Here is a 14,539-nt window from a genome sequence, read left to right on the forward strand (position 1 = left end):
TTCAGTGATGGCAACTTAAGCCCGCCTTGTATTGGGCCGGATGGCATGGACTGCAAGCCCAGTATGGGGCTTTCAGAGGAACAACAAAGTGAAGCATTGTGGGCTTGCCATTCTTTTAAGCCCACAAAGGTAAGTCGGTCCAGTATGGGGCTTTCAGAGGAACAACCAGATGAAGCTTTGTGGGCTTGCCATTCTTTTAGGCCCATAAAGGAAAGTAGTTTAAAAGAAGCTAGGGCTTCTTTCAGTCGGCAGATATCAGTAAACTGGTTTGAAGAGCAGCACCTGCCTAGCGAGATGGCTGGTGCAGCGGAGAGTAGAGAGAATGGAAGGGCTTCCATCGCGGACGAGTGGTTCATGGAGGAAAATGCTAGGTATTCCACTCTTAAGCCTCTTACGGTGTGTTTGTGGGAGGGACGGGTCTCTTTTTCATCTAATTTCTCGGGGGAGGGGGTTGTGATGGGTATGAAGGAAAGGAGTGATATTGGCTCAATGGTGAAGGAAAGTGAAGGGAGGTTAAGCTTCACTCCGTTGAGAGTGTATCCAGCGAAAGAAAGGGACGGTCAGATGGGAGCGGGTATTTCTTTTTTGGAGGAAGAGGGGAGGGATGATAGGGCCGAGAAAGAAGATGATGACGAGAAGTCTTGGAGGTATAGTTGCCTGGCAAGATTTTGTCAGTACTTGGGAATGCCTACGGAGGGCTTTGAAAGAGAGATCTTGAGACTTCTCAACAGAATTAGGGAAAGAAGGGATGTATCTAAGAGGGTCACCGGAAAAAAGAGGAAAGGCCAGAGAATGTCGAAATTTGACCGGGAGTTAAAGAAATTAGAGTGGTTGGTGAATTATGGTGGAATAGAAGGGGATCAAGGCCATCAAGAAGCTGTTAGATGAAGCTAAGAATCCTATCGTGGAATGTAAGGGGGACAAACGATAGAGAAAAGAGAAAATTAATAAAGGAGGTGATTAAATCACAAAAGGCTGATTTAGTGTCTCCAGGAAACAAAAATCCAGGAGATGTCGAATGGTTTGGTCAAAAGCCTCGGGGTTGGAAGATGCTTGGAGTGGGGGGTTTTAAATTCCAAGGGGGCAGCTGGGGAGGTTATGGTGTTCTGGGATAACAGGGTATTGCAATTAGAGGAGATGGAGGTGGGCAAATTCACTGTCTCGTGCCGTTTTAAGAATTGTGAAGATGGTTTTTGTTGGTGTTTCTCAAGTGTTTATGGGCCCACAACAAAAGATGAGAGAGAAGAACTGTGGAGTGAGTTGGAGGCAATTAGAGGGATATGGAATGAACCTTGGTGCGTAGCAGGAGATTTCAACATGATCGGATTCCCCTATGAGAGGAGCAGAGGGGGCCGTTTGTCCCAGGAGATAAGGAGATTTTCAGAGGTGGTCGAGGAGCTAGATTTAAGGGACTTGCCGCTTCAAGGGGGGAGTTTCACGTGGTCCAAAGGTCTCAATAATCGATCAAAGTCAAGAATTGATCGATTCCTTATTTCTGAGGAGTGGAAATCTCATTTCCAGGGGGCGGTCCAAACTGTTCTGGCTAGGCCAGTGTTTGATCATGCCCCGGTCCTTCTGGACGGGGAAGGAATGAGGAGAGGACCCACGCCTTTCAGATTTGAGAACATGTGGCTGAAAAGGGAGGGCTTTAAAGAGGTGCTAAATCAGTGGTGGGAGGGGATTCAAGTGAGCGGGTCAGCTAGTTTCATCTTGATTGAAAAACTGAAGGCTTTAAAACCTTTGTTAAGAAGCTGGAATAAAGAGGTGTTTGGTCAAATTGGATGCGAGAAGCAGAAAGCGTGGTTTTTATTAGATTATTGGGACAAGGAAGAGAGGGGTCGTTCTCTGTCAATAGAAGAAGAAGAGGCTAAGAAGGAGGTAAGGGAATTATATAAGAAATGGGTTTTATTGGAAAAAGTCTGATGGAGGCAAAAGTCTAGGGAAATATGGCTGAAATAGGGGGACAGAAACACCAAGTTTTTTCATAAAATGGCAAAAGCTCATAGAAGGAGGAATCAGCTGAATAGAATAAAGGTGAATGGGAGGAGTTTAACTAAGGAAAGTGAAATCAAAGAGGAGATTAGCAGAAATTTTCAAGCCTTGTTGACAGATCCAGGTGAATGGAAGCCGAGTATAGATGGGTTAATCTTTGAAAAACTGGAAATGGGGGATGTGGAGAGGCTAGAGAAGCTCTTTTCAGATGAAGAGGTTTTTGAGGCGTTGGTAGCCTGTTGTGGAGAGAAAGCACCAGGGCCGGATGGCTTCTCAATGGCCTTTTGGCAATTTGCGTGGGACTTTGTGAAGGAAGAAGTTATGAATTTGTTTAGACAATTTCATGAGACAAGGCGATTTGTAAGGAGCTTGAATGCAACATTCCTAGTGTTGATTCCTAAGAAAGGGGGGGCTGAGGAGTTGAAGGACTTTAGGCCAATAAGTTTGGTGGAAGGGCTCTACAAATGGTTGGCTAAGGTGTTGGCTAACAGGTTAAAAGGGGTGTTAGCAAAAGTGATATCTTTGTCTCAAAATGCTTTCATGGAGGGGCGGTAGATTATGGATGCAGTTTTGATCGCAAATGAGGCAATAGATTCAATTTTGAAAAGTAATAATGGGGCAATTTTATGCAAATTAGATATCGAGAAAGCCTATGATCATGTGGATTGGTCATTTCTACTAGCAGTGTTGGGGAAAATGAGATTTGGAGGAAGGTGGTGTAGTTGGATAAAGTGGTGTTTATCCACTGTTAGTTTTTCGGTCTTGGTGAATGGTAGTCTTACGGGTTTTTTCCAAGACTCAAGGGGCTTAAGGCAAGGAGACCCCCTTTCGCCTTATCTTTTCGTAATAGTGATGGAGGCTTTTAACTGTTTGATGAAAAGAGCAATTGCTAGAAGTTTTTTTATGCCTTGCATTGTGCGGGGAAGAAGGGGTGAAGGGGTTCAGATTACACATTTATTGTTTGCTGATGACACGTTGGTGTTTTGTGAAGCTAGAGAGGATCAACTGACACACTTATGCTGGTTGCTAATGTGGTTTGAGGCGTTGTCAGGGTTAAAAGTGAATATGGAAAAAAGTGAGCTGATCCCAGTTGGTAGAGTTGAAAATGTGGGAGAGTTGACGGATGAATTTGGTTATAAAGTGGGAAATTTACCCTCCACCTATTTAGGAATGCCTTTGGGTGCCCCTTTCAAATCTATCGGTGTATGAGATGGTATAGAGGAAAGATTCAGAAAGAGATTGGCTATGTGGAAGCGTCAATACATCTCAAAAGGAGGAAGGATTACTTTAATCCGGAGCACCCTGTCCAACCTTCCAATCTATTTCATGTCTATTTTCCATTTACCTAGGGCGGTGAGGATGAGGTTGGAAAAGATTCAAAAGGATTTTCTGTGGGGAGATGGATCCCTTGAGCAAAAACCTCACTTAGTAAGGTGGCCGATTGTGTGTGATGACAAAAGTAAAGGAGGTTTGGGGGTTAAGAGCCTTGGTTTGTTAAATAAGGCTCTCTTGGGCAAATGGTCTTGGCGCTTTACTAACGAAAAAAAGGCTATTTGGAATCAGGTGATCAGAAGGAAGTACAGGGAGGAAATTGGAGGATGGAGATCTAGTGAGACGACGCTTATGGAGTTGGTTTGTGGAAAGCTATAAATAAGGTGGGACAGCTTGTAACCCCTTTTTTTGGCTTCGAGGTGGGGGATGGAAAGAATGTGAGGTTTTGGAAAGATAAGTGGTGTGGTACCAGCCCTTTAAGTAAGGTTTTCCCTTCTCTTTTTGCATTAGCAACGTCAAAAGAGGCTTGGGTAAATGAAGTTTGGACAGCCGAGGGGGATAGGAGGGGAAGTTGGACTCCTACTTTCATTAGGCCGTTTAATGATTGGGAGTTGGAAGAAGTGGGAAGGTTACTATGTTATTTGGAAGGGAAGATGGTGAGGGTGGATGAGGAGGACAGAGTGAGTTGGGTGAAATCAAAGGACGGGGTTTTTTTAGTAAAGTCCTTGTATAAGGCTATGCAGCTGGCTTCTTCAGCTTTGTTCCCTTCAAAGATTATATGGAGGTCTTGCGCTCAGCCCAAGATTAGCTTCTTTGCGTGGGAGGCTTCATGGGGTAGAGTTTTGACGTTGGATCGGTTGCAAAAGAGGGGTTGGGTTTTGGCTAATAGGTGTTTTCTTTGTCAAAAGTGTGGGGTGTCGATTGACCACCTTCTCCTTCATTGTGAAAGAACAAGAGAGGTGTGGACTTTGCTTCTCTCTTTCTTTGGAGTTTCTTGGGTTTTTCCGCGTTCGGTGAAGGAAACTCTTATAGGTTGAAGAGGCTCTTTTGTGGGCAAGAAGAGGAAGGTGGCGTGGCTTTTGGGGTCGTTATGCTTGTTTTGGGTTATTTGGAAGACGAGGAATTCAATGGCTTTTGAGAATGGTGTGTTGTCCATCCAAAAGCTGAAAATTTCTTTTGTGTATTTACTTTGGTCGGAAACCAAATTGTGGATAAAAGATGGGCCTTTGACCTTAATAGATTTTATTGAATGGGTGTGTATACGATAAGGGAGGGGTTTTTTTTGTGTTTTCCGAGTGGTTTGGGTTCTTTTGTAAGGGGGTGAGTTGTTCTTCTCCGTATCTATTTGAGCCGCTTCTTTAGCGTCTCTTTTGCAATACACATATTTTCTTATTGATAAAAAAAAAAGTATATTGGAGAGGAGTTGCCTTCCCTCATAGGCTTTCTGGAGTGGTTAGCCTCCAGATAAGGGGTGGTGGGTTTTTTTGGTTTTTTGCTTGTGAGGCCTTAATAGCCTTGTATACCCCCTGTATACTTTGTGGCTATTTTGCCTCTTTTTATTGAATTCTGTGCTTAGTTATCAAAAAAAAAAAAAGCTAGAGGTTTTGTTTTTGAGTTTTTCCTTCTTCTGTTCCCCCATATATATTTATGTAATCAGAAATTTGTGGTTTGATTACTGCTACTATTGTCTGTGCCTCTCCACATATAGATATGAGGCTGCATGGGGGATGTTATCTTGATATACATTGTGTACCCAAATCCTAATACATTAAGTTTTTAGGAAAGTTAGTAACCTATATATGTTCACATTTGGTTATTGTATTAATTTGGATATTAAGGTTGTTTATGAAAATTGTTTCTTTTTCAAGTTTGACAAATAGTATTTTCATTTATTAGTTATTTTTCCTTCTCATTTTCCAATCTTGTGAATGAAAATTTTGGAATATTTGATGATTTGAAAATAGAATTGCTGAAGTGTCATTGAAACTAGCACCTTTCTTCTTGTATGACAATTTTGTGTTTTCTTTAAGTGTATTCATAATAAATCTTGGTCAGGAGCTGATACTGTTCCCTTGGAAAGCTATAGCCCAATCTCATCCTGACTTGTTTTGCCTTTATGTCACCTATTTGCCTGCCTTTATTCCCTCTCAAGGGTGAAGGTCTACTTATTGTCCGGATTTATTCCTTTGTGCATGACTAGCTTGGAGTTTTGATTTTCAAAGAAATACGTTAGATAGAGAAATCGATGTCTGTCTACATTTTACTGTCTTTGAGAAGTGTCTTCCTATCTATTGATTTTCTTTGATGAAAAGTGTTGGGTCTTGGAGTCTAAAGTTTCATTCTACTCTAAATCTTTCCTTAATCCCTTTCTAGAATTGATTTTCCTTTCTCTTTTCTTGAAGTCAAATTACAATTGGAAATCCAAAACTCCCTCCAAAATGCTGACCTTACAGCATGCTAATTATTTGGGTGATCATTTTTTATGGGAAATTCCATCTTTCCAATTATTTTGTCAAATATGGGTTCCTTTCCCAAATTCTTGGTTTTAACTCTTTACTGATAGTCATTCTAGGGGTTATACCACTTCAACACTGCTTTATGCTGGTAATTAAATGCACCTCTAGATGGCTTTTGGTAATCCTTTTATGTCTTTTTTCCATACTTTTTTCCTACTGACCTGAAATTATGTAGCATATTGTTCTGGTATTGTTGGGCTTGAGTCCACAATCCATTTTCATTGTACAAATACTTCTTTCTTGGTTTGTAACTTTGTATGCTGTACTCTGTATAAAGATTCAGGATGCTTTGTGCTTTGGAAATTAGTGGATGACTGCATGCTTAATGGTTTTTTGTTAATACTCAACATTCTAAGAGATGTTAATTACAACTAATTTTTTTTTTTACCTTTTCATTGATGCATTCTTATTATCTGATTTGCTTGTTGCATATTCAGTTTGAGGATATTGGACCACATGGAACAAAAATAATTATATACAACCTATGGCTGAATGATGAAGGCATATTTGAATTGAATTTCGACGATGATGATGAGGTATGTTGCACTTTAGACAGTGGTATAATGAATATTATGTCAGATTACACATAATTTTTAGGTAACTATACTTGGAGAAGTTACAGGTTTATTGTGAATTAAAGTTTATAAGATTAATTGCATCTAAATGTGTCAAAGAATGTCAGCTTGATGACCCATTAGATTTCTACTTATTTTTCTTAGTGCTTCACCCTGAAAAATAAACTTAAGGGAAATAAGAAACAATTCTTCAGGATCTCTAAATTTAACATTTGACTAGAAGTTTAACACTTTCTTGAACTGTGCAATCCAAATGAAGATCCCTATGGTATTAGAATTTTTTGGTATCTTCAAGTTAGGTTTAATGAGGTGATTGATTAAGTCACTTTATTAGTGCTAAGCAGAATGATTTGGTTTAAGTTGCAGGTGCCATGATATTAGCAAGGAGGTCAAGAGAATGCGGGTAAGGTTCGTAAGGACCTAAGGGAACATGTTTTGACCTATACATGCAATAGGACTTATGGCCAGATATAGAGAGAAAGGAAAGAAAAAAAAAGGAAAGGAGAAAGAATTCCTTCTTTGTACTTGATATTTCAATGCAATGAAATCGTTCTTTCTACATTGCTTGATAACTTTGGGGCTATGACACAAGTTATTCAGTTAGGATGATTGGGTTCCGCTCATGAGTATGTATGACATGATGAACATTTCATATAGGGGTTTAAGGAGTTCCATCATAGGCTAGTTGCTTGTCTCTCATTGCCTTGGATTGTGTGGTGAGAGAGAAATTGTAGGATATTTGAGGAAAAGTGGAAGATGATAGAGATGTTGTGGGATGTACTTCATATGACCATTTTTTTGCTCTGCAATACTGTTTTGTTGTGGGGAATCATTATAGGAGGATTATATATATAATTCCTTCTGAAGAATTTCTGAATTCCTTTATTGATTTTTAGGTACACACCATACACATATATATACACAAATGATTGAATAAGAAGATATCAATCTGGCTTGATTCTCTCCTAAAATTAGGAAACTGAATCATCCTAAATGATCTCTCCTTTTTTATTCCTAAAACAACTTTCCTAAATTAAGAACCCTAACTTTGAATGCCAAATTTCAACACTCCCCCTCAAGCTGGAGAATGTATATCATATAATCCCAGCTTGCAAGTTAAGTCTTCGAAGTTAGGCCTAGGTAAAGCTTTGGTGAGGATGTCTGCGGTTTGGTGCTTGGTAGGAACATAGTTTAATTTAACCGTCTCACTAGTCACCTTCTCTGTGATGAAGTGTCTGTCAATCTCAACATGCTTGGTCCTGTCATGATGCACGGGGTTCTTTGCTATACTTGTAGCTGCCTGATTATCACACATCATCAGAATTGGAGATGAACTCATTTGTCCCAGTTCACTAAGAACCCTTTTTATCCAAATCCCTTCACAGATTCCCTGTGCAAGAGCTCTGTACTCAGCTTCAGCACTACTTCTGGCTACAACTGATTGCTTCTTACTCCTCCAGGTAACAAGATTTCCCCAAACAAAAGAACAATATCCAGAAGTGGACCGCCTGTCAATGATGTTTCCTGCCCAATCCGCATCTGAGTATACTTCAATGTCACGGTTCTCTGTCTTTCTGAAGAATAGACCTTTCCCTGGTGTCATTTCTAAATGTCTAAGAATCCTATAGACTGCTTCCATGTGTTCCTCAGTGGGACTGTGCATGAATTGACTTACAGCACTCACTGCAAAGCCAATATCTGGCCGAGTGTGTGAAAGATAAATCAAGCGCCCGACAAGCCACTGATATCTCCCCCTGTCTACTGGTGTACTTTCTTTCTCGATACCAAGTTTCTTCTGACTATCCATAGGAGTATCAATTGGTTTGCATCCAAGCATACCGGTCTCCTTAAGAAGATCGAGTATGTATTTTCTTTGAGAGACTACCATTCCCTTCCTTGATCTAGCCACTTCCATACCAAGGAAATATATCAAATTTCCAAGGTCTTTAACTTCAAACTCTTCTGACGAATACTTCTTCAACTTCTATAATTCCTCCATATCATTCCCAGATAGAATAATATCATCGACATAGACTATCAATATGGCCATTTTCCCGGTATGAGACTTCTTGACAAATAGAGTATGATCAGCCTGACCTTGTTTGTAACCCAGCTTCAGGACTGCTTTTGTGAATCTATCAAACCAGGCTCGGGGAGATTGTTTAAGGCCGTACAAGGATTTTTGGAGTTTGCAAACCTGATTCTTTGCCATACTTTCTTCGAAACCAGGTGGTATCTCCATGTAGACTTCCTCTTCTAGGTCACCATTTAGAAACGCATTTTTTATGTCCAGTTGTTGCAAGCACCAATCTTGATTGACAGCCAATGAGAGAAGAATCCTGATAGTGTTCAGTTTTGCAACAGGAGCAAAAGTTTCCTGATAGTCTATCCCATAGGATTGTGTAAACCCTCTAGCTACCAAACGAGCCTTGAATCTCTCGATTGATCCATCTGCTTTGTATTTTATGGTGAAAATCCACTTGCACCCCACGGGCCTCTTCCCAACCGGCAAATCTGTGATAGTCCACGTCCCATTCTTCTCAAGTGCATCAATCTCATCTTGTACTGCCTTCTTCCATTCTGAAATTTTGAGTGCCTCTTGTATTGTGTTGGGAACCTGAGTATCATCAAGAGAAATAGCAAATGCTCTGTAAGATGGTGATAGCCCTTCATACGTAACATAATTCCCAATTGGATGATCTGTACATCTCCTAACACCCTTCCTCAATGCAATCGGCAGAGTAGAATCATCAATGCTGGGAATTAACACCTCTCCAGCCCTATCCTCACCTATGTTCTCTTCAGGAAGACTTGAATTGGAGTCAATATATTGGCCACATGTTGACTGTGATTCGTGCTCTAATTCCTGTCTTTTCCTCCTCCTGATGTAAACTTGTAAGTTCTTATTAGCAAGTTGTGGGGCTATAGGTTGAATAGGCATGGGAGACTGGATGGTCACGGGAGAAGGAACATTTATGTGCTGGGCTGGTTAGAATGATGACGGCATGGGTGTGGACAACTCAGTGGGCGCAAATTGGGAAGGATTTGGTGACTCTGAGTGAAAAGAAGGTACACCCTCAAGGAGAGACTCCCAAACTTGATGTTCATTCATGCTCTCCCCCTGAACATGAAATTTGGGATAGAAGAAGACATGTTCAAAGAAAGAGACGTCCATGGTGGTTTAAAATCTTTTGTTGGTTGGAGAATAGCATTTGTACCCTTTTTGGGTTGGAGAATACCCTAGGAAAATGCACTTATTTGCTCGAGGAGCAAATTTGCTACGATTTTGAGGATACACATGAACGAATGCCGTGCAACCAAATACTTTGAGTGGTAAATCAGAAGAGGCTGCACGGGTGTGAGGAAATTGTTTTAAGAAAAGTTGACGTGGGGATTGAAAGGTAAGCACCCTGGATGGCATACGGTTAATCAAATAGGTAGCTGTGAGAATAGCTTCCCCCCATAAATAGTTTGGAACATTAGAGGAAAACATAAGGCACCGTGCAACTTCCAAGAGATGTCTATTCTTGCGTTCAGCCACCCCATTTTGTTGTGGGGTGTCAACGCAAGAACTTATGTGGATAATGCCATGATTTTGAAGATAAGTACTGAGACTACTAGTAAAGTATTCTTTTGCATTATCTGACTTGAGGACTTGAATTTTGGAATTGAATTGATTTTGAACCATAAGATTGAAGGTTTGAAAAATGTGTCCGACCTCTGACTTTTCTTTCATAAGGAAAACCCATGTTACCCGTGTATGATCATCAACGAATGTCACAAACCATCGAGTGCCAGAAATATTTTTTATCCGAGAGGGACCCCACACATCACTATGTACTAGAGAGAAAACAGTCGAAGGTTTGTATGGGATTTGAGGATATACTGTTCGAGTATGCTTTGCAAACTGACAAATTTCACAGTGATAAGATGCTGGATTTTTATTTATAAATTATTTGGGAAACAATTTTGCAAGGTAAACAAAGCTAGGATGACCAAGGCGATAGTGTAACATTATAATCTCACTATCTTTATTGACCTTAGAATTTGACACAGAATTGAAAGACTCTAACATACTATGAGATTGTACGCAACTTGCTTGAGAGACTTGGTTTGAGAATTGGCCACATGAGAGGAGGTAGAGCCCGGAACACAGTTCAGCACTGCCAATCATCTTCCTCGATTTCAAGTCCTGAAAAACACACGAGTTTGGATAGAATTTAGTAACACATTGGAAATCACGGGCCAATTTTCTAATGGACAAGAGATTACAATCCAAGTTTGGAACATGGAGGACAGAGTCAAGATATAAGTTTTTAGTAAGTTTTATAGAACCTGTCCCGGCAATTTTTGACTTTGAACCATCAGCAATATGGACGAATGAATGACCATTACTTGGCTTGTAATTTTGAAGAATGGCAGCATCTCCTATCATGTGATCAGAAGCACCTGTGTCCACTATCCACAGCTTCATTCCTCCTCGATTAGCAGTGAGGGCTATCCTGGTAGTACTGCCACTGCCAACTTGGCTTAATAGTTTCTGTAGCATCTCCATTTGCTCTTTGTTGAATGGACTCGGCTCGGGAACAGATGTGCTCTCAGAGTTGGCAGCCACATGTGCTCTGCCATCTCTGTCAGACCGTGGCTTTGGTTTCCAATCAGCCGGTTTGCCATGAAGCTTCCAACAAGCCTCCTTATAATGGTCTAGTTTCTTACAATAATCACACCAAGGCCTATCCCGTTTCTAACGATCTCCACCACTACTATTAAATGACCGATTAGCAAGGGCAGAGGCATCCAATGTTGGGGCAGGTTGCTCTTTGGATCCCATCATCACTTTCTTTCTACTTTCTTCACGCCTAACCTCTGAAAAAGACTCCTTGAGACTTGGAAGGGGTTTAATGCCCATGATTCGGCCTCTAACATCATCCAATTCCCTGTTTAGTCCTAGGAAAAACTTGAATAGTCTCTTTTGTTCCACAATTTTCCTGTATGTTGCTGCATCATCCGAACATTTCCATGAGTGAGTCTCGAATAAATCAAGTTGCTGCCAATACCTTGTGAGTGTATTGTAATACTGAGTAACTGACTGCTCTCCTTGGCGGAAGTCATGTAAGGCTGATTCAACCTGAAAAAGTTCTGAAGTATTTTCAGAACTTGAGTAAGTTTCTTTGGCTGCATCCCAGATGTCCTTTGCAGTCCTAAACAGCAAAAAAATTTCACCTATGTCATTGTTCATGGAATTGATAAGCCATGACATGATCATGCTGTTTTCAATCTTCCACTTCCTGAAACCCGGTTCTGTAGTTTCTGGCATAATTGCTTCTCCAGTGAGGTACTCATCCTTTCCTTTACCGCAAATGAACAGCAACACAGATTGTGACCACTGTAAATAGTTATGGCCATTTAATTTGTGTCCTGTGATGAGAATAGGAGAGGAATCACTGCCACCAAGGTTTGGAATTTCAGATCTGCCCCCTGATTCTGGTGACGTGACGCTGGATACTTGTGATGATGTCATTCCGTATTTTGTCATGGACCGGAAAGGTAGAAGAACACTTCCCAAGGCACGTGTAGGGATTGGAGTTAAGAAAAAATAGCCGGAGGACGCCGGAAAAACTGATCGGAGGGCCCGCGGAGGCAAAAGAACCCCAAAAGAGGCACGTGCAGGGCTCAGATGGCAGAAACAGGAGGGTGGCTGGTCGGCGTCAGGCGAGCCTGGAGAAGGAAGCGCGTCGCCGAAAAGTGGCTCACGCGCCGGCGCGTGAGATGCAGTCGCCGGCCGGAAAACCGCGCGTGGACGGCGCGTGGATGGTTTTCTGGCTCCTGTGCTTTGGGAAAATTTGGAGATCTCCTCCAGGCGGTCCTTGCGGTGTAGAAAAAAATCGTTGCTGGAAAAGTTCGCCGACGGTGAATGTTTTCTGACGACGATTCGACCGATCGGAAAGCGTTTTCTCCCTTAGCTCTGAGAACAGGGACTGATGACCGGAATGAGAGACGACCAGAGAGAGATGGTCGGATTGAGAGATGGCCAGAGAGATTTGGCCGGAATGAATGATGGCCTGAATAAGAAGTAGCCAGAAGGGATTAGGGTTTCAGAAAACTGGCTCTGATACCATGAAGAATTTCTGAATTCCTTTATTGATTTTTTAGGTACACACCATACACATATATATACACAAATGACTGAATAAGAAGATATCAATCTGGCTTGATTCTCTCCTAAAATTAGGAAACTGAATCATCCTAAATGATCTCTCCTTTTTTATTCCTAAAACAACTTTCCTAAATTAAGAACCCTAACTTTGAATGCCAAATTTCAATACCTTCCTTTGTGAGAAATGATCCTAAAACCTGATTAAATTATTCCTTCCTATCATTGGACCTAGTGCTTCTAATTTGAACATCGAGTCGAGTGTAAATCATTTTATGGAAAATAGGGAACACAATGCTAACAATTAATTTATTATAAGAAATAACTAGGTGGCTCTAGAACAATTATCAATAAAGGAGACAAACCATCAAGCTCTAGAAGTTTTTGGATTTTTTATGGACCTTAAGCATCAGAATGTATTAATTGAAAAGGACTAGATGTACTATTATCACTCAAAGGAAATAAAATGCGATTATAGTTAGCAAGCTGACAAACTTCACAATGTAATTCATTAATATTTAAATGTTCAAACAATAAAGGGAACATAATTTTTAACAAAGCAAAAGGATGATGTCTTGAACGAAGATGATGTAACCAAACGTGTACTTTATTGGATGAGACTTTTTCTGAAAAATGAGAGTGAGATGCATGGTTACCATTGCCACTTCCCGTTCCAAGATAGTATAGTCCCTGTAGTTCCTTACCATGTCCAATCATCTTCCCTATAACCAGGTCTTAAAAAATACAATGGGATGGGAAAAAGGTTACACAAGAATTCAAGTCTTTATGAGCTGATAATAGACAATAGATTGAATGAAAGCTTAGGAACATGTAACACAAACTTTAGAGTGAGAGATGATGTCAAGGAAACAATTGCTTGACTAGCCATGGTGGCTAATGTACCATCTACTGCTTTAATTTTTTTAATTTCGTGGACATAAGTTATAAGACATAAACCGATGAAAAGAGTTGGTCATGTGATTAGTAGCACTTGAGTCAATTATTGAAGCATTGGGAAAACAGTATTTTGAAGCACTAAGGGCATAAGAGTTTGAGTACTTACATGAGCGGACCTATGAACTCGAGGCTCTAGGCTCTGCAAAAGAAGCCAAGAAGCTACGAAGTTTTTCTATTTCTTCTTTGTCCAGTCTTCCACCATCATACCCTTTGGAATTTGAGGCTTCTTAGCTGGAACTATCTTCTGATTGAGGTATATGCGCCTGTCCTCCTCACTGTCCAACTTACCCATTTCGGTTGTCATTGCCTTTCTCAAAGGATTATGGCTTCCCATGAAGTCTCCAACAATTCTCCTTCATGTGTCTTGGCTTCTTGCAGTAAGTGGGGGGGTCTCATTCTTCCCATTTGTCTCGCCAGTGTCCACCCTATTGCTCTGCTGATTAGTATTTGTCTTGACTACAATAAGCACCAATCCTTCACCCGATGAGGCTTCTAACATAACTATTCTCCTACTAGCTTCTACCCTTGCAATGGAGACACTCCAGTGAGTGATGGAAGTGTTTCTTTTCCTAGAATATGCACTCTAACTTGATCATAGTCAACATTTAATCTAACAAGCAATTGCAGAATTCTCTCCCTTTCAACAAACTTTTGTAGCATGGCTGCATCTTCACTACATTCCATCTTGAAATTTTGATGATAATCTAACTTAAGCCACAATTTTTTAAAGATATTATAATAAGTACCTTGTTTGATGGACAAAATCTTTGTTTTAATTTCATAAATCTGAGCAACATCTTATACCTGGGAGTATGATTGCTTAATGACCTCCTAAATCTTCTTTTGTTGTTGTGAGAAACACACAAGTCTAGCTAATCTCTAGTTGCATCAAGTTCCTAAGTCAAAATATTATCGTTAAATCCTCTTCATCCCATGTAGCAAAACGGTTGGAGATTTTGGTATTCATCTATGGTAGAGTGGGTTAAAATTTGTGTTGAAAGAGAGAGAGAAAAAACCTTAATTCTCATTCATATTCTTAACTTTTTACAATAGGGAAATATATATACAAGGCT

At 40.5% G+C, this 14,539-nt stretch overlaps 1 protein-coding gene across 1 annotated transcript in view; it reads left to right on the top strand.

Moving 5' to 3' along the window:
* LOC100262696 (protein MICRORCHIDIA 2) overlaps positions 1-14,539 on the top strand; it is a 48,093-nt gene that overhangs the window by 21,561 nt on the left and 11,993 nt on the right. Inside the window, exon 9 of the mRNA XM_002267651.5 lies at positions 6,218-6,316. Within this exon, the coding sequence (XP_002267687.2) occupies positions 6,218-6,316 (99 nt within the window). The remainder of the gene's footprint in view (positions 1-6,217; positions 6,317-14,539) is intronic.

This window comes from Vitis vinifera, chromosome 4 (assembly GCF_030704535.1).
Source record: "Vitis vinifera cultivar Pinot Noir 40024 chromosome 4, ASM3070453v1".
NCBI lineage: Eukaryota > Viridiplantae > Streptophyta > Magnoliopsida > Vitales > Vitaceae > Vitis > Vitis vinifera.